General features: G+C 45.6%; 1 protein-coding gene across 1 annotated transcript; it reads right to left on the minus strand.

Moving 5' to 3' along the window:
* Positions 1–2,370: 2,370 nt before the first annotated feature.
* CD74 (CD74 molecule) lies at positions 2,371–22,628 on the minus strand. The gene is made up of 9 exons (XM_029583407.1): positions 22,387–22,628; positions 17,673–17,851; positions 10,173–10,276; positions 9,488–9,550; positions 7,826–7,921; positions 6,814–6,916; positions 5,300–5,506; positions 4,365–4,430; positions 2,371–3,755 (listed from the first exon to the last, which is right to left on the minus strand). The coding sequence occupies exons 1-9, from the start codon at positions 22,470–22,472 to the stop codon at positions 3,742–3,744; spliced, it is 918 nt and encodes a 305-aa protein (XP_029439267.1). The 5' UTR covers positions 22,473–22,628; the 3' UTR covers positions 2,371–3,741.
* Between the last annotated feature and the right edge of the window lie 249 nt (positions 22,629–22,877).

The raw sequence follows: 22,877 nt of genomic DNA on the forward strand, positions 1-22,877 counted from the left end.
ACACACACACACGGGTGGACTTACTTTATAGTAAGCTGCCCATGTCCACAGTCTATAAACCTTTGGTTTTCATGCCCTGCCCTTAAACGTTCGTCTGTCTTGAAGAGAGTGTAAGCTCCACCCATGAGGGACTGTCTTGAGTGTTTCTGGACAGGGCTTGTTGCACCATATAAATGTTTACTGGGAGTCGGAGTGTGTCTAAAACTTTAAGGGAGTGAATTGTTTTCCTCCGGACTTGATGGTGTGATCCCCTGAGTTTTTGTTCTTTTTTTTTAAGCCAATTGCCTGTTCGGTGCCTGCTTTCTTGAAAGGGGTGATCGCAAGCCCGGGCACTAGTGAAGCACACTGCAGTGGACACGCAGGTTTAGTTTCTCCTCGTCTGAAGGTGGGGAACACGTGCTGATGCTAAATCGAGGCATTGCAAAGTTCAGCCTCTCATGCGATATTTCCCTTACTCGTTCTGTGCTATCACGGATGATGCCTGAGCTGCAACTGAATTCGTGGAGAGAAAAACCTGATAAAAAGGGAATGGGGAAGGCTGACACAGCTGTAAAACTGTCCCTTTGTAAACGAGTTACTTTTATTTTGGACTCGAGGCTGCTCTCATTGCAGGGATGATCATAGTACAAGGGGCTGCTTGCATTCAGGGCAGGGGGTGTCACCTTTGACTCACTCCTCCTCCTGCCCCTGCAGCACTGCCAGCCATAGCTGATTCAGGGAGTAGAAGAGGGGGGTAGGCCATGATTAAGAGGGGTGGGCACTGTACTAGCACCCACCCTGCCTATCCTCATTCCATGTAGCTCTTTTATGGCAACGGCTTTGATTTCCAGCAGGATTGTATCTTCTTCTGCCTTTTCACTTTTTCTTTGCCCTAGCTCTCTCTGCCTTCCTCTCTCTGGTTATGGCAGCTTCTTTATACAAGATTCACAGTGCTAACTAACTTTATTGGCATGACAATTTTACATGCGTTGCCAGAGTAATAGATACAGGTGGATTTGAATTTTTTTCCTCTTAACTTTTTTTTTATTTTAAAGGTTTATAGGAAGTACAGCCTGAGGGCCCTGTCTTGAATTTTGATGCTGGTCTGTATTAGCCCTCGTCCGGTTTTATTTCTGCTCTGGTGGCAGGATATCATAGACGGTGCTGCTGTAGCTGCTTTTCCTCCCAGGCATATAAAGATTTTTGTCTTCCTCGTTCGGTTGTGGGAAGCCTGATTTTTCTGTCAGTGTTGGGAACTTGCATCCTGAAGAGCAGTTATATAAAATGGCTTCCACCAAGGGCAGCCACTCCTGAACTTTAAAAGTAAACAAAAAGACTTTGATATCCTCAGTCTTTTTAAAGGTCTAGCCCAAGAGCGGTTTTTAAAGGCACAGGGGATGATGGATGGGCAGCGATGCTAAAATCTCCAGGCCCTCTTCACTGCTGCCTCTTTTAAGGGCTGACTCTGATGGGAGGTGACCCTGCTGCTAGGAAGGTGTGGAGGAAGCACAGGCCCTGCCCTCCTACTACTGGGGAAGGCTGTACATGAGGATCAAACCTGGAACCATCTGCATGGTAGGAAACGGCACTGCCACTGAGCTGCCCTGCAATGTAGAAGTTTTATTGACAAAAAAAGACACGAGTCTTTGAGATCAGTTAGGTCCCATCTGCAGAGAGGACTGATGGAAGTATTTCGCTCTATCAATCGTGGGGGGGTGAGAAATCCCACAGGAGAAGGTCTTCAGGAAGTACCAACGTTGGTGGTTCAATATGAGGTATCTCAACCTACAGCGATTCCAGGTTTCTCTTAGGCCGCTGTCCTGTAGAACAGATACTTTTAATTGAAAGGAAAGAAATTCTGGCTCTGCAGAATGAGCATCCAAAGCCCAGACTGGCTTAGTGGGAATGCTGCAGAGGCAGCGTTCAGTCACCAAGTAATGGTGGCACCCAGGGATCAGCTTCAGGCCCCATGTTTGCAGGGTTCTAGAAGAGCTGGGCCGTGGCCTCCAAGCCAGAGCCGTTCCTATGCCTGAATGAAAAAATAAATCTTTCACTCATATAACAAGTTACATGAAAATATCTTGGATTCTTCTAGATAGGAGATAAATGACCTCAGGCTTATGACATATCTGGTTCAGTGAACTATGAATGTCAATGCTTTTTTGTAATAATAGGTCAAAAACCTCCATCCGACCTTAGATCTTTTAATCAACTAAATTTGATTTCCAATTTTTAATATTTACATCCAGAAGAGTCCAAGATATTTTTCATGTAACTTGTTCTATATGAGTGAAAGATTTAATTTTTCGTTTAAGCTGTTTTCTTTCACTTGCCCATTACACTTCTTTTTGAGCGCTGTACCCTCTACAACCAAATGCACCAAGACCCAAGGTTGCTTACACATTCTGCAGCTTTATTCTGATGACTTTCATAAGAGCTCACAAAAATGCTGTTAAAGCTGAAACAACAGCTGTAACGTATTTTCCCACAGCAACAAAGCAACCCTCCTAAATACATTTTTTTTAAATGGGGTTAGTCTTATAAAGTTAAGAATATCTTCCACACATGCTCCAAGAAAATTAAAAACAGAGCTGTTAGCAAAAACAAAATAGATAACTGTGCTGATTTTTCCCATGTATTTATCCTAAAGAAAGAAGAAAGGAAGGCTGGACTCTCTGCTACAATGATTAAAACATTCTAGAGTTTATATAATGTATAAGAATCACAGCAGAAAAGCACACACTGTGTTTAAGCTTTGCTGTTCTTCATGCCTTTGATTAAAAAAAACAAACAAACCAACCCTACTCCTTTGTGCCCTTTCAAATTATTTCATGGAAGGATACAGCTCTTCCCGCAGGCGCTGGACATTCCCTAAATTCACTGCCTCAGACTCCTCCTCCCCTCTCCTGGGGGGGGGGGGGGGGAACAGGACCTCTTGCTAGGCCCCATGCAGGTGTGAACTCTGAGACCATGACAGAAATAAAAAAAAGACCGCTCTCTGTGCAAAACGAGAAACTTTACATCGAGTTTTCCCCTGCACCAACAACTTGCTGAAAGCAGGGGCCATGCAAGGAATGACGTGAATTTAGCGCTAAATATATTGGGGGGAGACACGCGTTCAGAAGGAAATCATTCTGCTGGCTGATGGGTGTCTGAATTGTAACTTCTCCGCCCACGCTATATTTATCAAATCTTTCTTTTAGCGTTGGGATGAAGTCAGGTGGTTGCTGGTCCAATACGGGCAGGAGAACTGGAGACCTTAATACGTGCAGGAGAACTAGACACCCTAATATTTCAGCTCCGCTTACACCTTGCACCACTACAGCGAGTCCCTACAATATGACTGACCCCTCGCAAGTGACTTATCCCGAAACGGCAAGGATTTGTGGCCACTTCTGTAAGGAGGACCTAGGGCTCTGCTAACAGCCTGACCTTACTATTTTTCTGTTTTGTTTTTTGTTTTTTTGAACAGAGCTCCCCAACCCCTGGCTAAAGGTCTGTCTTATGCCTCCTGTTTCACACCGTAGAAACTCTCTTGCTGGTTTGCATCGCTACAGATCATTTTCTACCAAGGGGGAGAGGGGGGTGGGGATCCTCCAGTACATCCTAGCAAAAAAAAAAAAAAAGAGAGATCATGTCGGCTATTCTACAAGATCAAAAGCTTTTTTTCAGGTGCTCGATCGCTGAAAAGGAAGAGTGAGGGAACAGGAACAAGAGCAGAGTTCACATCTCGGGCTTGGGTGCCTTCTGCCACAGCCTCGCTTAGTTGAAGCTCACTTGAGAAGTGGGGGAAACAAAAAAAGAGAAATTAAATTAAAAGGAGCAAACACCTAGGATTCCTCCGCTAGCCCCGTGCTACCCCCACGCGGCAGCCACCTCCGAGCACACCACGGGGTGAGTGCCTAGAACCCACGCCCCATGGGATTAAGGTTTGGTCTGGCTCTGAGAGTTATCACCTGCAGGTGGACCCAGGGAGGTAGGAATGGGTCTGACGCCGAAGGGCAACCAAAGGCGAGTCAAAGGCCAGTCTGTTATTTACGGACTCTGGGCCTCCTGCCTGCAGCAAGGGCCCTGGTCCCTAACAAAAGCAGGTTTAGGGGGGATGGGGGGAATCCTTCAGTCTCTCTACCCCATTTGTTCCCAGCCTCGCCTTTCACAGGGCTGGATTATTAGCAGGCCCACGGTTAGCACCAGGTGTACTAAGTATTTTACTAGACCTACAAGCATGGGAGAAACGCTGCCGGTTATCTGCGTTTCGTTACAACTGCAAATCCCAGCTGCAACCTCAGTTGCCCCTCTGGGTCACTTCCCAGCCATCAAGCGTCCTTCAGCTCTGGAGTTTACCCAAGACTGAAAGAGGAAAGAAAAGGAGTTGAAGGGATTACCTGGGCCATAGTCCTCAGCTGCATCTTCCCCTGTTTCCAGGCTGGAGCCCTCGGGATCCTGGATACCTTTTGAAAAAGCAAAGTAGCTCTCCATTATTCCACTGGGGGAACCTTTCCCCCAACAACGAGGTAGCAATGCTCGTGCAATTACCAAAGCCCTTCATATAAACATGAAAAAAGGAATATTACATAGCCTTAGAAATACACAAGAGAAAAGCCAGGCACTTACATTATAAATGGGCTCCTGTATAACCAATATGATGCTGTGTGTCTGAGGACCATTTACCAGGAAAGGCTGAAGCAGCCAATCTGATCATGGGACCAACCACGGCTTTCACGGGAAATAACCAACTGAGCCACAGCAACAGAAAAGGTTTAGAACGGATGCCACAATCATTTTACTGCTACAGGTGAGATCTTGTTTAACAGATTTTTTTTTTTTTGACCCGAAAACTTGAAACTGGTCCTCAGCTTCCAAGTTTCTCTATTGGGGGGGGCTATAGATTTTCTTTATGGTGCTTTTCTGTGCACCCTCCAACTTAATATCATGAGAGGGCCCGAAGGGTAAAAAAAAAAAAATTTGAAGTCGGCCGGCGGCTGCTGGGTCGAAAACCGGACGCTCAATTTTGCCGGCGTCCGGTTTCCGAACCCGTGGCCGTCAGCGGGCTCGAGAACCGACGCTGGCAAAATTGAGCATCGGCTGTCAAACCCACTGACAGCCACAGCTCCGGGCCAAAAGGAGGCGCTAGGGACGCGCTAGTGTCCCTAGCGCGTCCTTTTGCCCGTTTCTACCGCCGGGCCTCATTGAAATACTGTATCGTGCGCCCGCTCTCCCGCAGACTTTACTGAATCGGCCCAACGGTGTTATAGCCTTCACTTAAAATGTGTTAGGTCATTTTTATTGTGAGAGACGAGTGAAAAAGGAAGCCCCTTACTGCTGCAGTCCAACTTCCCCCGGGTCCTGGTCTCCGGGATCTCCGTGCCATTCTTGTAGACGCACCAACAGTAGCCAGTGCTTCTCCAGCACTGCACAGAAAGGTAGTCACCATTTTCGGCACACTGGGGACTGAAGCTTCCTGGCTGCTGATGCTTGCTACTGGTCTGACTTGCTTCCAACTGACATTTGGACATGACCGGAGCTTCTTTAAAAAGGTAATGAATACAGTAAAAGTTACATTTCCATAGTCTCCCTCCGATCTTTATCTGTTCTGACGAGCAACCTGCATAGTAAATCTGTAGACTCTTGAATCCAAAAGTATTCTCTGATAATAACCTAGGCAACTTTAATAAAGAAAATCTGAAATGTATCTGTACTAGCTAGGGGCATGCACAGGAAAACCTGTTTCATTTGTCTTTTTTTCGGAGTGTTTTCCAATTTTGTTTCCTTACATGCATAAAAGACAACATTGTGCCTTTTACGTATTCATGCATAAAAATTTTATGCTTGTAAATATGCATATAAAAGTGCAAAATGAATGCACATCCCTAATCTGTACTAACAATTTGCCTTTTTCTGTTCAGCAAACACCTGCTTTGAAATATGCCCCCTCTCCTTCCTCGCCAGTATGATTTCTGTTCATAGTATGTCGGGGGTCTACGTTTTCTACAAGAAATAAAACTAAAAAGCAAGACAAACCTATGCATTAGCAGTTGGGAATGCAACAACACACATTTGTGGCACCTTTGCAAAGCTGAATATAGGTAAGGATTCCTTCAGAAGAGCAGCTGCCCAAGCACAAAGCAAGTATTGGGTCCACGTGGGATGCCTAAAGGAGCCAACATTACACGTGGAAACATTTTCAAAATTAAATCTCAGGCCGCACCAAAGCCAAGGCAAAAGTGTGTAACCCATTCCAAGGCGGTCCTTCAACCAACATGCGATTTAATATTCTGTGCAGGAATGCAGGCCATTTCCACATCATAAGCACAAGTTTCAACCCTTTATTCTAGATGAAAGGAGAACCACTGCAGCCCTGACTAAGACCCTTATCCTTCCTCTTTCCTCTTTTTATTTTGCATGTGTGTGTGTGACTGTAATGCATTTCAGGATACTTTTGCATTAAAGAGGAGATGCACAGTCAAACTGTATTGCATGGTAAAAAAACAAATTCCTTCCTTTCTTTTTTTTTATTAAATGTGGCAGCACAAAATCACCAGAATGTTTTAGTGGTGCTTTCTTAGCATAAAAAGGCAATATCCAAATAATACCACTGCCTCCTGAAGCTTGCCCAGTGCTACAGCATTCCCTGAGCGCCGGGGATGAGATGAAGCGATAGCCTAATGGCGCTACGCTGAAATCTCCTCTCCCCCTCCAAAAATCAAGTCATGCAAACTCAGTCCTGTCTCCTATTAGCTGATAATGGCTCCACAAGGAAGAGGTACGTTTTAAAGAACAACAGTGGCAGACGACTCTCTCTAGGGGAGTTAAGAAGTTGTTGCACTATGGTACCTGTGACAGGGTCAGTCTGGATTGAATTCAATCTGGTCTCAGTTTCATTCGACTTCTGGACCAAGTTGAACAGCAGCCATTTGTGTGCCCAGATCTCAAATTCCTGTAAAAAAAAACTAAGGTCAAGCAAGAGCTACAAAAGGTTAAAGTGCAAGATTCAAGGTCCTACCACACAGAGCGCTGGGCCTTTCCCCAAAGAATCCTGAGTTGGGCCGGGTGTGCACTTGCAGATGGAAGAAGTGGGTTCGATTCCTGGGTCGGGTCTTCCTTTCCCCGGGTTGGGGATGCCACAGAAGGAAAGGAGCCCCACTCGCCCCACAATGGCGACACCTAGTGGCCGGATTTAAGACCCATCATCGCGGGGTTCTAGAAGCAGACTCTGTGTGTGGCCCCTGGCTAAGGATGGTCACAGCAATGACTTTGTTGAGTTGACAGAAAAGAGGAGGGGAAAAAAAAAAAAACCCAGGTAGTTGTGAAGGAAGACTCATGGTGCCCTAGCCCAACAGAAGCCAGTTCTGACTGAGCTGAAGGCCCAATAAAAGCAGGAGGAAATGGGACAGGGACAGGGACAAAAAAAAAAAAAAGATTCTGCATTTGTGCACAGAAATGATCTGACTGTAATGATCTCATCAAGCACAATAAATTACAGAAGGTCAAGATGTCAAGAAGAACAACTCCATGTGTGTGAAAGCAGCTCGGAAGAGAATTAAAGGCCAAAGGAAAGGTACTTTTGTGTTTCTTGCTAGCTTTTCATTCTGGTGTCCCCATTCCTCCTCCCTTGGGAAGGCACCTGCCAGATGATCAGAGCTCACAGCTGTGAAATCCGGGGTCAAGGTTTGAATCAAACCACTGAAAAAGGTCACGTAACCACCCTGAGTTTACATGCTTTCTTCCCCTTGTCTCCTTGTGCTGCAATCCTCATGCCTGCTGTGAGACTGAGGAAAATGGAAGAAAGGAAAAACAGCAGAGAGAGAGAGAAAGAGAGGGGTTTCAGTGGCATGGACGCACAAACCTTCCAGTCTCTGGAACTCATGCCTTTCTTCAGCTCCTCCAGATTCTCCGTCAAGCTTTTATTGAAATCCGGGAGTGGCTTATGAGGATTTTCCTTCTGCAGAAAGCCACAACAAATAAGGGAGAGATAATGACAGGCAGCAAGGAAAGGCTATAGGCAGAACAAATAGCGGGGACCTGCAACACACAGAAGACTACGACAGTTACTGAAAGTACACCGCAGCCAGCCTCAGTGCGTATCGGACCAGGCACTCGGCCAGTAAGTTCTAGGACACTGCAGCTGGAGTGGCAATGTGCAGGCCCAGGGATTTTTGGTTTTATGGGTGTGCGTGTGTGTGGTATTCTATTGTCTTATGCATGTGACTGATGATTTTTAAAAATATGTATTGATTTTATGCTTTGCTCTATTACTAGCTTTAATTAAAAAGGTGCCAGCAAATTAAAAAATGACAATACTCTAGATGAGAAAGTGCCAAACATTGAACCAAAAGTCCCCAACAGAAAAAAAAAAAGTGGTTTCATACAACCGAAGAATTCTCGAGTTGTAAATTGCAGATGGAGATTGATAAGGCACCTAGGTAAGCACCTGTGCAGCAATGTTATCTGGGCAAAATTACTCAGCTAACTTTAGCTATACCACTGAATAGACTGGCTAAAGTTATCTGGATAAGTTTACCCCTGATAACTTCCAACCTAAAATTTCCACATTCTGAATATAACTGGTTGTCAAAAAAAAAACCAAAAAAACCCCCCACAAACTTGCAGCCAAGCAGGTCTGATCTCCTCTCCTACGTACTAAAATAATTCCAAAATATGTCAGCACCTATCACGTGATCCGCTCCCCCACCCCCCAAAAAATAACCAAGTTGTAGGCCATAATAGCCGAAGCACTCTCCTCCCTCCCAAGATTAAAATCAAAGGCCCGGCTCCAGGCCCTGATACCCAGCTCACCTGGGAAAACCCCTCCCTTCATCCTCCCGGCCTCAGCCAAACCCCGAGCCCGAGGTGGGAGAATCTTATCGTGCTTCTGGCCACACCCAGCTTTGCCGTCATCGCCTTACCTGAAAGCAAAGTTGGTTGCACGCACTACCAGAACAGCTGTGGGATCAACGGTGGATGTGGCCGGGAGAGCAGAAACTCTCTACCATCTTCCAAGTTCGGCCTTGGGATTTTAGAGAGGTTTCTGGCGGGGGGGGCCCCAGAGCCAGGCCTTTGATTTTAATATCTGGAGGGCGGGGGCTGCAACTTGGTTTAATTATTTTGGGCGTTGGAGATTTGGTGCTAGGTGCCAAAATTGTTTAGAATTATCATGGGATCGAGCCCGCCTGTTTTGTTTTTACATAACAAACTACATTCAGAATGTAGCTGGTTCGGTTTAATGTTATCTGGGTAAAACATACTCAGATAACTTCAGGCCTGCTCTGGTCCAAGATCAGACCCAGTGACTATCAGCACCACCCCGTTAAGTTTAAGCCCTGCCTGCAGGACGCTTCTTTTGTTTATCTGGGTAATGACTTTATCCAGTCAGTGAAAGGAGGTAGAAATATTCAAAACCTACGACGGTCTGGTTACGTCTTGAACTCAGCCGGACACATTTTTGAACATGGATATAGACAGATATAAATAATACTGTTGTGAATTTAAAATTGTACGCGTCTCTTACTGCAATCATGTATTTCACGTGGTCTTCCATCTTATTGGTTTTCTTTGCTGTGTTTTCTAGAGCCTGAAGAAATAAAAACATTGAAAAGTGATATTCTTTCATCAAAAGGGAGAATTCGATATAAGAACCCTCTTTAAAAAAAAAAAAAATCAAAATGCAACCAGACACTCTTCCACCCCCTTCCCTCCACCCAGGATATTGCAGAATGACAAATCTTGGTGACATCTAAAGACATGGGAAAGGCTCCGATTGCTAACATATCCCACATAAAGCACAAGAAAGAATTGCCAAGGGCCCTGCTGCTCAGGTTAGCCAATAAGCAATGATTTATCCATTTATTTATTTATTTATTTATTTAACGTTTCTTTTATACCGATGACCGTTTGCACATCGCATCGGTTTACAGCAAACACAAACCATTGCACTAACGTCACCTGCTCTCCCCTCGGCCAGTCCACCTCTCAGTGAGATTAGGACAGGGCAGGGCAGTGTGAGGAGCTCCGCAGTGCGGAAGACTTCTAGCCAAGGACGGAGACGACTTCCAGAAAGGAGAGGACATATTGACAAGACACAAGGAACGAGGGTGGGAGAAGAAAGTGAGCATGCCAGGGATAAGACCCACTCCCGAAATCTGCACGGACTGATAGAATTGACATTAGCAAGAATGCACGCCATCGCTCCTCACAGTCAGGTTTATCTTCTTGGGCTTGTTTTGAGTATCCACATCTGCCCTGAGTGCCAGGGGCATGCTGAACATGGCCATCCTCATGGGTTTAACTTGGCTGGAGGCTGCAAGACAGAAGCAAGACACAGAAATCAACATACAAGAAGGAAAGAATGGTTATATAGTGCCTTTCATATAAAATGCATCCCAAAGCTCTTTTGTAGGCCAGAGGCTGCTGTTAACTGTAGGTTATACTCAGGGATTCTGCTTTAAGGTCATTCATTTAAACCACTGGGAAATATTAAATTCTAGTTACATACCTGTGACTATTTCCTATAAAACCTTTTTTTGTTGTTGTTGGGGGCAGGGGAGTTCAGCTATTACTGATACGCACTCCAGTTGTTTCCAAGAGTGTAAATTGAAACAGGAGAAGGGGGTCAAAAGTAGCAATACGTTTGTTCCAGCTTTATCAATGGGAAAAATGCTGGGGCACAACCAAAGATGTTTTTACACCGAAATAAATCTCCGCTAGATCTGCCACATTGTGATGGTCACGGCACGCACAGAGCCCGCTGCTTCCCTCATCCAAATGGCACAAAGCAGGCCCAGCAAGTGAAAGTCCAGAGATAACGAGATTTGGGCCCCCCAATCCCGACCCACCTCCGTTTCTTCCGTTAAATGTTTTCACCACCAATTTAGCAAACTTTTGTGTGCTGTTTTATGGGCTATTTTCACTTGAAATCTAAAACTAGAATCCATAATCATAAATTGCAAAGTAAGAAAAGATGCTTCGGGGAAAACACTGAAAAGCAGAGAGAGAGAGAGAATGAGCAAGAAAGAGCTAAGTAACCGTAAACCATATTTTTCATATAAAAGAGGCATTGGTTAATGAACATGGTACACTAGAGGCCATGGGTCAGCAGCTCTATGCCACCGGTCTTTTTAGCACAATAAGGATACGAGTGATTTAGATCACGCTGGATGCATCCTGCTTTTGCTGTTTGGGACACAGAGCTGTGTACCAAGGATCAGCAGAGCACCCCCTCAAATGAAGGAAAAGGCCATTGCTATGACACTTGCAAGACTCATGTTCACAGTCACTCTGCAAAATAAAAATGCACCTTTCCTAGGGAATCAGTATGTAGGTAGAAATCACTAATGCAAACAGCGGTAACTATATAGTCTCAGTCTAGAAGTTTCCGCAGGCGTTACCTACACAAGCAGGTAAAAGAAAATTGGTTCTTACCTGCTAATTTTTGTTCCTGTAGTACCATGGATCAGTCCAGACCCTGGGTTATGTCACCAATCCAGCAGAAGGAGGCAGAGAAAGATTCGACTGACTGACGTATACCCTGGGGTGCCACCTGCAGTCCGTCAGTATTGAACAATATCAAAGCAGAAAATCTAACCAATAAAACTAACTGGCTAACTAAACTCTATAACATACTTCCTACTCACAAATCCTAAGTGGAAGCAGAATCCCGAGGAACCGTCAAAATAAACAAGCAAAAATGTAGACAGCATGAAATGCTGTTTAAACACGAAGACAGTGAACGAGCGGACTCTCCGAAAAAAATAATTGCTATACACACAAATAAAAAGGGTAGGCTTGTGGACTGATCCATGGTACTGCAGGAACGAAAATTAGCAGGTAAGAACCAATGTTCCTTTCCCTGTATGTACCTGGATCAGTCCAGACCCTGGGATGTACCAGAGCTGTTTTACTTGGGGTGGGACCCAGAGAGACCCGCTCGGAGAACACTCTCTCCGAAAGCTGCCGAACTCGGAGCCTGGACATCCAAATGGTAATGACGAACAAAAGTGTGCAGCGACTTCCAAGCTGCTGCCTTACAAATCTCCTGAGGAGAAACCTGTTGACACTCCGCCCATGAAGTAGCTTGCGATCGAGTGGAATGAGCCCGCAAACCTTCCGGAAGATCCCGACAAGCCAGAAGATAAGCTGACCGTATGGTCTCCTTTAACCAGCGAGCAATCGTAGCCCTGGAAACTTTATGGCCCATACGAGGACCATTCCACAGAACAAGCAAATGATCTGACAGTCGAAAACTGTTGGTAACTTCAAGATAACGCAACAGTAGACGCCTGTCATCCAGTTTCTTGAGATCCTTAGAGGAAGGATCTGTACGATCTAAACAGGGAAAAGCCAGAAGCTCTAGCGACTGATTTAGATGAAAAGAAGAAACAACTTTGGGTAAAAAAGAAGGCACAGTTCGCAAGGAAACTCCTGTATCGGAAATACTAAGAATAGGCTCTCTACAGGACAAAGCCTATAACTTTGAAACTCTGCGAGCTGAGGAAATGGCTACAAGAAAAACCACCTTTAACGTAAGATCTTTCAAAGTCATATGTTTGAGGGGTTCAAAAGGCGCTGTATACAGAGCCCTGAGAACCAAATTCGAACTCCATGCAGATCAAGGGTTCCGTAATGGAGGACGTAGGTGCTTAGCACCTCGGAGAAAACGTACCATATCCGGATGCGCCGCCAAAGATACTCCACATACTTTGCACCGAAAGCATCCAAGGGCAGCAACTTGGACTCGTAAAGAACTGCAGGACAAGCCTTTCGCTAAGCCAGCCTGTAAAAAAGACAAAATATCCAATATGGAAGCCTGCGCCGGATCCAACTAGTGCTCCACACACCAAATTTCAAAAACTCTCCACACTCTCACATACGTCAAAGATGTGGAAGGCTTAGGAGAATGCAATAAAGTAGCCACCATAGCATCGGAATAACCTTTGTTCTTTAACCGGCGCCTCTCAAAAGCCATGCCGCTAGACAGAAGGTTTGACCTCTTCCAAACAAACAAATGGGACCCTGAGACAAGAGGCACGGTAGATCCCGAAATCGTAGAGGACCGTCCAGCGCCAGATTGATCAAATCTGCGAACCACGGACGGCGTGGCCACTCCTGTGTCACTAAAACAACATCGACTCGTGGTACCTCTATCCAACGCAGGACCTTGCCGATCAGAGGCCAGGGGGAAACACATACAGAAGAACGTCCTGTGGCCAAGGAACGACTAGAGCGTCTACTTCTTCCGCTCCTTGTTCCCTCTTGCGGCTGAAGAACCGAGGTGCTTTGGAATTCTGGAATGTTGCTATGAGATCCATTGCCGATCTGGACCACCTGTTGCATATCATCTGAAAAGCTTCTTCACACAATTCCCACTCCCCGGGGGTCGAGATGATGACGACTGAGGAAGTTGGCTTGGATGTTGTCCACTCCAGCAATGTGAGAAGCTGCAATGCTGAGCAGATGTTGTTCAGCCCAGGTGATCAGCTGTCGCGTTTCCTGCGCTACCAGATGGCTTTGAGTTCCTCCCTGACTATTGATGTACGCTACAGTGGTCGCATTGTCAGAGAGAATCCACACTGACTTCCCGCAAAGAAGAGCTGAAGAGCCTGCAACACCAATCGTACCGCCCTGGTCTCTAACCGGTTGGTCGACCACTGCGCTTCTTCGCTGGACCACTGTCCCTGAACAGATGTTTTCTGACACACCGCTCCCCAGCACGAAAGACTGGCGTCCATGGTGACTACAGTCCACTCCGGAATCTCTAGAGGAACTCCCCACCGTAGATTGTCTGCCTGTAACCACCAATCCAGACTGGATCGAGCCTTCTCTGGAAGGGGAAGGCAGTATTGTTCCAAAACCAGATTCCAGCAGGAAAGCAATGCAGACTGTAGCGGTCTCATATGCGCAAAGGCCCAGGGAACCAACTCCAGAGTGGATGCCATTGAGCCGAGGACTCTCAAATAATCCCGTACACATGGTATAGGAATGGACAATAAGTCTTGGATTTGCGCTTGCAGCTTGAGAAGACGATGTTCTGGTAGGGAACACTCTCCTGAAAAGAGTATTGAACAGTGCGCCCAGAAATTCCAGCGACTGTGAAGGAACTAGGTGACTCTTGTCCTCGTTGATCACCCAACCTAAGGATTGCAAGAGGCTGATGACTCTGCTGACCGTTGAGCGACAAAGAGACTCCGATTTCGCCCAATTAACCAGTCATCCAGGTATGGATGGACCAAAAGACCTTCCTTCCTGAGTTGCGCTGCCACCACAACCCTTACCTTGGTAAATGTTCTGGGAGCTGTGGCTAACCTGAATGGGAGAGCCCTGAATTGATAATGCTGTCCAAGAATGCAAAATCTGAGAACCTTCTGATGATCGGAGCAAATGCCGATGTGAAGATAAGCCTCAGTGAGGTCCAGAGATGCTAGAAATTCTCCCTTGTGTACCGAGGCTATGACTGACCTGAGAGTTTCCATTCGAAACTTGGGAATCTGTAGGCAACAATTGACTCTTTTGAGATTGAGAATGGGATGAAAAGCTCCCTCCTTTTTTGGAATGACAAAGTAAATTGAGTAACGACCTCTCCGTTGTTCTGAAGGAGGAACTGGAACGATAGCTCCGAGATCGCTCAGACACTGCAGAGGGTCCTTTACTGCCCGACGTTTTTCCAGGTAGGAACATGGGGAAACCAGAAACCAATTGTGAAGCCACCGAACAAAATCTAAAGCGTAACCTTGACTTATCACCATGAGAACCCACTGATCTGACGTCCATTTGGTCCATTCTCCATAAAACAGAGACAGCCTGCAATCTATACTCGGAACCGAAGAATGGATCAGCCCTATCTCATTGGGCAGACTTTGCTCCACCTGCCACTTGGGAATTTCCTGGTCTTCCGAATAGGCGGCCACGAAAGGACTGAGGCCAATTTTGCTGCCTGCCTGAAGGCTGCTTTGCAGGTGGAGCTGATGGACGAGAAGAACGGAATCTTCGACCAGACCGAAAACAAGAGCGGGATGAGAAGAAACTTCGAGCTCTAGGACGATCCTCTGGTAACTTGTGAATCTTATTCTCTCCTAAGGACAATATCATATCTTCCAAATCTTTTCCAAAGAGTAATTTTCCCTTAAAGGGCAAAGCTCCCAACTGAGCCTTTGAGGATGCGTCAGCCGACCAATTCCTCAACCAGAGGAGCCTGCAAGCCAACACTGATGACACCATGGAGCGAGCAGAAGTCCTGAGAAGATCATATAAAGCATCTGCGCTGTAGGCAACAGTAGCCTCCAATCTGCCAGCTTGCACTACCTCCTCGTCAAAGAGGGAAGAATTGTTTTGCAACGACTGCACCCAACGCAGCCCTGCTCGCAAGGCCAAGCTGCTACACATAGCCGCCCGCACACCTAGTGCAGAAACCTAAAAAATTCTCTTAAGCTGCACCTCCAGTTTACGATCCTGAAGGTCTTTAAGGGCCGTTGCTCCCGTCACTGGGATAATTGTCCTCTTAGTGACTGCTGACACAGCGGCATCTACCTTGGGAAGTTTCAAAACTTCCAAGGCCTCCTCCGGTAATGGATATAACTTGTCCATGGCCCTTCCTACCTTTAGACCTAATTCAGGAGTGTCCCACTCCTGGTACAAGAGGTCAGCAAGAGAAAGGAGGAAAGGAAAAGATGTCGTTGGACCCCTAAGTCCCAGCAACACTGGATCGATATCACCCATCCGAGAGTCCTTTTTTGGAGCTTCAAGATCCAATTCCATTAAAATTGATGGGATCAAAAGGTGGACCACTTTGGAATCATCCCCGTCCACTATGTGAAGGACAGAACTATTGCCCTGACCAAGATCCCCTCCGAGATCCTCATCCAGCAGGGACTTGTCCGGGATATCCAATGGGTCTTGTTCGGAGTCATCCGAAGTAGAAATCATGGAATGAACCAGCCCTGAGCGAAGAGGACACTATGGAGCTGAATGAGAGCCAAAACCGCTTGATCTCGAACGTTTGGAGGAGCGGACCTTCGGACTCTGCCCAGAGAAGCTCTCTCTGCCCTTCCTTCGCTCCTTCTTGGACTTGTAGGCCTTACGGAGAAAACTGATAAAATCTCCTGAAAAGGAGGAAGAGGAATCTGAGACATCCTCGAGGCTCTCCTCATCTAAACCTGCTCCATCTTCGCGCGGCTTGACCCACCAGGAACTGCCGGCTGCGGTGACAAGGGAGGCGGATCCGATGCTCCCTGCATGGCCTGTTGTGTCGCTGCTCACATGGTACTGAGCAAAGCTTCTGTACCTGTATTGCAGCAAAACGGGTCCGGAGTAGGGGGAACGGCCGCGCGAGCCGGTCGACTAGCATCCTTTGCGGCCGAAATAGATGGGCCTTCCCCACCGGGGAGGCAAGCAGAGCAGAGCCTCTCCCTCGAGACCCGCGCAGCATCGAGAGAAAAACTGAAAAACGGCGCAAAGAAAAAAGAAAAGAATAAAATACACCCTGACGTGAAAACGAAAACTTATGGCACCACTGAGCACTGCATCAGCGAAACAAACCACAAAAAAGCTGCCGACAGAAATAAATAAAAATATTATAATTTTTTATTTTACCTGACAAAACGCCGTGGACCCCGGGAGCTGCTCCAAATAGGGTGAGTGAGCCAGGCCCCCCGGTATCACCCTGACCAGGATTGGTTGCTGGGTAAATAACCTCCCCAAGTCCGGCGACCTCAGAACCAGAAGGAATAGTCCCATCAGGACCTCCCAACCTCCTGGAAGGCAGTGAAGCGGCTGCTAAGAAAAGCTAGACCGCTGTACTTTTTTTTTTTTAAACTTAAAAGAACAGTCTCAAAAAAAGACCTAGCAACCTTACCAAAAAGAATTCCTAAATAAACTATCAAGGAAAAAACTACTACAGACTGCAGATTAGGTACATCCAACTCTGCTGGGAGACAGAAAAATACTGACGGACTGCAGGTGGCACCCCAGGGTATACGTCAGAGTCAGTGGAATCTTTCTCTGTCTCCCTCTGCTGGATTGGTGACATAACCCAGGGTCTGGACTGATCCAGGTACGTACATGGAACGTGAGTCATGAGCCTGAAAAACGTTAGGTTTTTGTTTTCCTATTGGGTCCTGGAAGGTTGTTAGCTAAACATGACTGCTCCTGCCCCCCCCCACCCTAGACATCTCAGCCTTAGTGACCACTCCTTCACTGCACAGATAATCTCTGCCCTCCTTTACTGCAGGCTGAAGGATGAAATATGAACCTAGTTCATAAAATGCTCTCCTCCATTATTCTTTATCTACTGGCATAATCTTTTGATAAAGAAGACCCAAAGCATTTTTTCTTGCCATGCTATTGGTCAATGGGTGCAGGATGCTCGAAGCAGAGGACTTATTGGCCTCAGAGAGCACCCATGATCTTTCTGCCTGCCCTTCCTCCCAGCCACAAAGAGAGCAACCCAAGGACACTGTCAAGTTTTGGTATCCCTAACTGTAAACTCCATGTGCCAGCCTCACTCCGCTTTTCCTTTTCTTCTTCCCACATCATCGTTTTGCAACAGAGTCTGATTCACGAACTGAGAACTGTTTCAGTACCTTCCGTCTTTAGATCTGAACCACCAGTATCCTTCTGCTGATCTGAATGTTTTGACATTTAAAAGGAAGAAGAAAGAGTAAGAGCAGAGAATGGAGGAAGGGAGAAGCAGAGGAGACACTAACGTCCGCTCGGCAGCTTCCGTTGCAGGGACTCCAGCTGCAGTTGCTTCGAAATCAGACTGAGCTTGTTGATCTGCGTTTGCTGCTGTGTCACATAGTAGACAGTGACTGCCTGTCCGGCTATCAGCAGAGCCACAAAAATGGAAATGCCAGAGTACAGTGTCTTCCGCATGCAGGACCCTCTATAGGAGACACAAGAGAAAGAGAAGAGGTCAATCCTCTGCTGAGTAAATACATTTCCAGACTGACTCCCTGAATCCTGAAACTGCTACTAACCTGTGTGGCACCAACACATTCTCTAGCTAACACAGCCAAGCAGATCAATTCACTTTGAAATTTACCCTGATGAAAAAAAACCAAGGCATGGCTGTTTGGACAGACCTCCGTCCAGATTCCACAAGAGACTTTCAGTCTTAATCCATTTATTTATGTATTTATTTATTTATTTATTTAAAAGCTTTTATATACCGTTGTTCCATGCTCTATCACAACAGTTTACATTAAAAAGAAATAAAAATACAATGCGATATAAAACAAAAGCCCCTGGTTTCCTGCGGCAGATTTGTCAAGATTCTGCGGCAAGAGTTAGCAATTTCTGGAGATTTCTGTGGCAAATTAAATAATTTTGCATAAAGTTGTACTTTTCTGACTATGCAAAAGAAATCACATTTTTTCATTGAAAACCATTCATATTATTTTTAAACAATACTTGTACGTACAAACTAGCGAAAAGTGTCCAGCATTGCTTGGGTAGTCTGCTTTATAACAGCCTATGTGTATGCCTCTGACTATATGTGCGTGTGTGTGTGTTTAATGTATCCAGTTAGTGGGGGAACATTTTTTAAAGATGAGATTTAGCCAGCTAACTCCCAAAATTAACTAGTTAAACCTTTAGAAAAATTAACCCCTCACAGTCTTAAGGATAGGGGACCACATGGCGAGTGGTGGTTAGGGGAGTCTCTCGGGAGAGGGTCTGTGCCCTAATCCCTACCCTGCCTCCCTTTGAGCCTGCCTGAAAAACACAAAGTAAGCTTCTCCATATTCTCTAATGCTGCTGAGGTTCTGAATATCAATAATAATATTCAGAACAAGCCCATAACAAGTTTAAGAAACAAGCTGGCTTGCCTAGGCAAGTTAAGATAGCCAAGGTCACCGCTCCACAGTGGCCCAGCGACAAGTGAACGAAAGGGAAAAAAAATGGGCCAAGAATCATTTCACTTTTCAAAGACATTAAAATATAATCCGGAACAGTTTGTACAGCCGGTGACAGAGCAGGGGATCCGCCCAGCCTGCAAGTTCCCTTTGTCTGCCATGCAGAGACCTAGAAAAGAAGTGAAAGTTTTAGCCGAAAATTCTCTAGGGACTTCCCTGATCCTAATGGAAACTTTCTCTTGGTTTTCTGCTGTTTCATTTCCTTCAGGGCGCAATGCCATCCAGAATTACCATCTCCAGAAAATGTGGTCTTTAAGCTATAGGGGCAATAGTATTATTATCATCTCTTTTTTTTTTCCCCAGAAGAAATCTTTTCCACCCTCAAAAGTCACAGGCACATAGCACGTAAATCTTTCTTAATGACCCACAATGGTTTCACCTTGCTTTGAACTGAAAAATGTATTTTCACGCCTTTCTGCTAGAGACTCATTCACACTCACTATTGAGCACCGTGAAATAGCACAGAGTGATGTGCAGAGCAGATACAGGAAGGGGGCTTCTCTATCAGAATAACTGGGGCACTCTCGTCTTTGCTACTTTTCCACTAAGCATGTAAATACCACCAGGGGACGTTTCACCAAAAATATGGATACTTTTTACTTTTCTGTCCACTTAATTGTAATATCAACTACTTTTTCCCCATGAAAGGTACCAGCTGCTTTTTTTTTTTTTGTATCAGGACACTAAATTGACTATGATCTGTACTATCAGATACACATTTTATCTTTTTGAAAGAGTCCTATTTTAACTTCTGAAATATCATTAAATCAGCAGTTTTGTACATTAGTTTCTCTATTTCTTTATGCAGCAGAGGGTCCAGAACAATTAAGTGTTATTTGTAAATCTGATTCCAGGACAAAAAAGCATGCTACGTGATTAAATGTTATACTAGGGGCTGTGCCCCTGCTCACTTCACTCACCAGTCCCACCACTCTAGACCATGTTTGAACCCAGGTGAAAAATGCAAGGAATGGCCAGGCAGGGCTAGTGACTTTAATAAAAGGGCAGGGAGAGAGCTGTAGAAGTCTCAACTCCACCTCTCCGTTTCCTTCTCTTTGGACTCTGTGTGGATGTTAAGAGAACCCCCAAAAGAGAGAAAATGATAACTGCCTGGCAACTTGAAAAAGCATTTTTATGATTCTATGTGTTGGATGTATACATTAGTATAGGAGTTGTGTACCTGCTCTGCTGAGGTAGAAGAATGGGGGAAGGTGAGGGGGTCAGAAGGCTTGCAGGGAGTGTGTGAGTGAGGGCATGAGAGTAGTGGTAGTGGGGGAGGGGTGCAGGTGGAATGGATGGGGTTGGGGGTGTTTGCAGATGTTATTGGGTTAGGGCTGTGTGCACTCCCCCCACATTATTCTCTTACCCTTCTTCTCTCAACCCATGTGGGAATGATTGTGTGTTGTGGTGAATATGTAAGTGCTATTGGGGAGTGTGTGTGTGTTACGCGGGGGGGCCATTTTGTGTGTGTGTGCCCGCTCTTCACCCCTCCCCATTGCATTCTCCACTTTGTCCCCCTCCCATGTGTAGGTGTGTTGCAGGAAACAGCAGGGAGAGAGGGAGGACACACTCAACACACCCCCTCACTCTATGTGTTTGTTATAGGACTGCTGTGAGTGGTGTAGGGAGTCAGTTGAGGGTGTGTGCGAGTTGGGGAGTCTGTGCACTCTCCCTCTCTCTCCACATTGACTCCCACTCATGTGTGTATGTATGGGGGAGGGTCATGGCAGGGGGAGAAATATTTGTGTTGGGGGGTGTCAAGAAGAGAATGGAGGGGCATAAGGGGGGTATGCACGCCCCCCTTTCTCCCCCCTGTAACTTTGGGTGCATTGGGGAGGAAGTGAGCAGTATGGAGTAAGCAGAAATGCCCCCACTCCTCCCTTATCCACTGCTGCAGGTGAAATCATTACATTTGTACACGACACAAATATCACCCGGAGCCCCCAATATTTTTATAATATGTAGAGATGGGTCCCTATAGCTTAGAACCTATTATTCTAACACTCTTTGTTTTTAGATAAATGTCTATCTTCTCCTATTTATTCTATAGACAGGCCAAGTTTTCAGCATAACCCAAACATGTACATTAACCATAAACAACCCACTGTAGGCAAATAAAATGTCAAATAGTCATGGCAGGCACTCAAAACCAGCTCTGGCTGCAGCACTTGTGGACTGCCGTTCTCCAACCTTGTTCTATGCTACAAATACAGAACAAGAAAAGAATGTTAAATAAATATAAGAATGTTAAATAATAAAAGAATAATATATAATAAATATATAATATATAATAAATATAAATATAAGTATAATAAATAAAATATATAATAAATAAATAATATAATATAATAAATATATAATAAAAAATAATAAATAAATATAATAAATAAAATATATAATAAATAATAAATATATAATAAATATATAAAAAATAAGAATAAATAATAAAAATAATATAAGAATGTTAAATAAATATAAGAATAAATATAAAAACAAGAAAAGAATGTTAAATAAAATAACAGTTGTGCCGAAAGAAAGTTCCTGATTTTAACCAACATCGGGTTCTTAATTTCGCCATCACACCAAAAGGAGAAGAAGGAATTATAAATCACTACCGATCTGATGTCTGCCCAGCAACCTATGATGTCATACAGATATTGCTTTCTGATTGGCTCTTGGCTGTCCGGGCCGGATTTCCAGGTACCCGGGGCTGTAGCATTTCAGACGGAATCGCAGAACTTTAAGAGAGATGATTGCTCACCGCCAGCTAACTTTTAATCGTTTGGAAACCTCAAAAGGAAAAAGCGTTTCCCTAAACCTGCGCCTTTGTAATAAGCATATGCAGTATACAAATAGTGAATCAAATGCAATCTGCAAGGGAAATCCTGCTTTTTGAATACCACAAACATATCAAACATTTTCAGAAGCCCCGATTCTCCTGTCTTACAGCTCGGAAATCTCATCTCCCTCCAAAACAAAAAACGGAATGCATATGAATATATGGAAAGCAGCATGCATGGATCAGACCTGCTGGTTTGCCCGATTTCAATCCCGCCCCCCATTGGAACAGCAGTAGAACCGGTCGCCCAGACGCAGCCCACAAGATTGCCTACTCCTGCTGCGGACTAGCAGGCGGCTAACATTTCTGTTTAACCGGGACCGAGGCTCGGTCTCCTCCCTACTGTTTCTTTCAGGACATTAGAGAAAGGTTCTACGAATCTAATCAGCTAATCAAGTACCGGGGGCGGGGGACGGGACATGAGAACGGGTGGAAAAGAAGAGAGCGAGCCCGGGGCTGGGACGTTCAGAACCGGTCAAGATCGGGAAACGTGCGAAGCAAAGGCGGCTAGGCTGGCGCACCGTCCCCATTGATGCTGCCCATATTCATTGCTACCTCTCTAGTAAGAGCACCTTTACATTAAGGACGGGACATGTGGGTCGATTAGCGTTCTCCGCAGAGGCTTCGATCCCATTTTTTAAAAAAGCATCATCGCGCTCATATTACCGATGTTGTCCTGCACCCATGCCAAGCACGGTCTCCGAAGGATCCTGTTCCTGGGGAGGCATTAAGTCTTGCCTATCCTCTGCCATGGTGCTACTAGGGCCGGACTGCTGCTCCTGCTTCCTCGGCTCACAGCTCAGCTCTGCCAGGCGACGCTGAAGAAGAGAACCTGATCAAGCGACCCCCGCTTGCCAAACCATTCACCACCCCCCCCAAAACTAGGAACTGAAAGCAAAGTGGGCGCACAAGTTGGAAATACCCCACTGACAGCCGACCCCGCCCCTCGCCAATACGAGCAAGTGGATTGGCGCGAAGCCTGTGGGCGATTGAGAAAACGAGCCTTGCGATTGGTCAGCTAGAGAGCGTCACTCGTTTCTAGAGAAGACTTGATACAGACGGTCGTTCCAGCGCTGGGACCTCAGGAAAGCTGGCAGGAGAGAAAGCGAAAACGACGCGCCCCGCGATTCAGGTCGCCTTTAGTTTTTAGAGATCAA

The sequence above is a fragment of the Rhinatrema bivittatum genome, chromosome 18 (genome assembly GCF_901001135.1).
Source record: "Rhinatrema bivittatum chromosome 18, aRhiBiv1.1, whole genome shotgun sequence".
NCBI lineage: Eukaryota > Metazoa > Chordata > Amphibia > Gymnophiona > Rhinatrematidae > Rhinatrema > Rhinatrema bivittatum.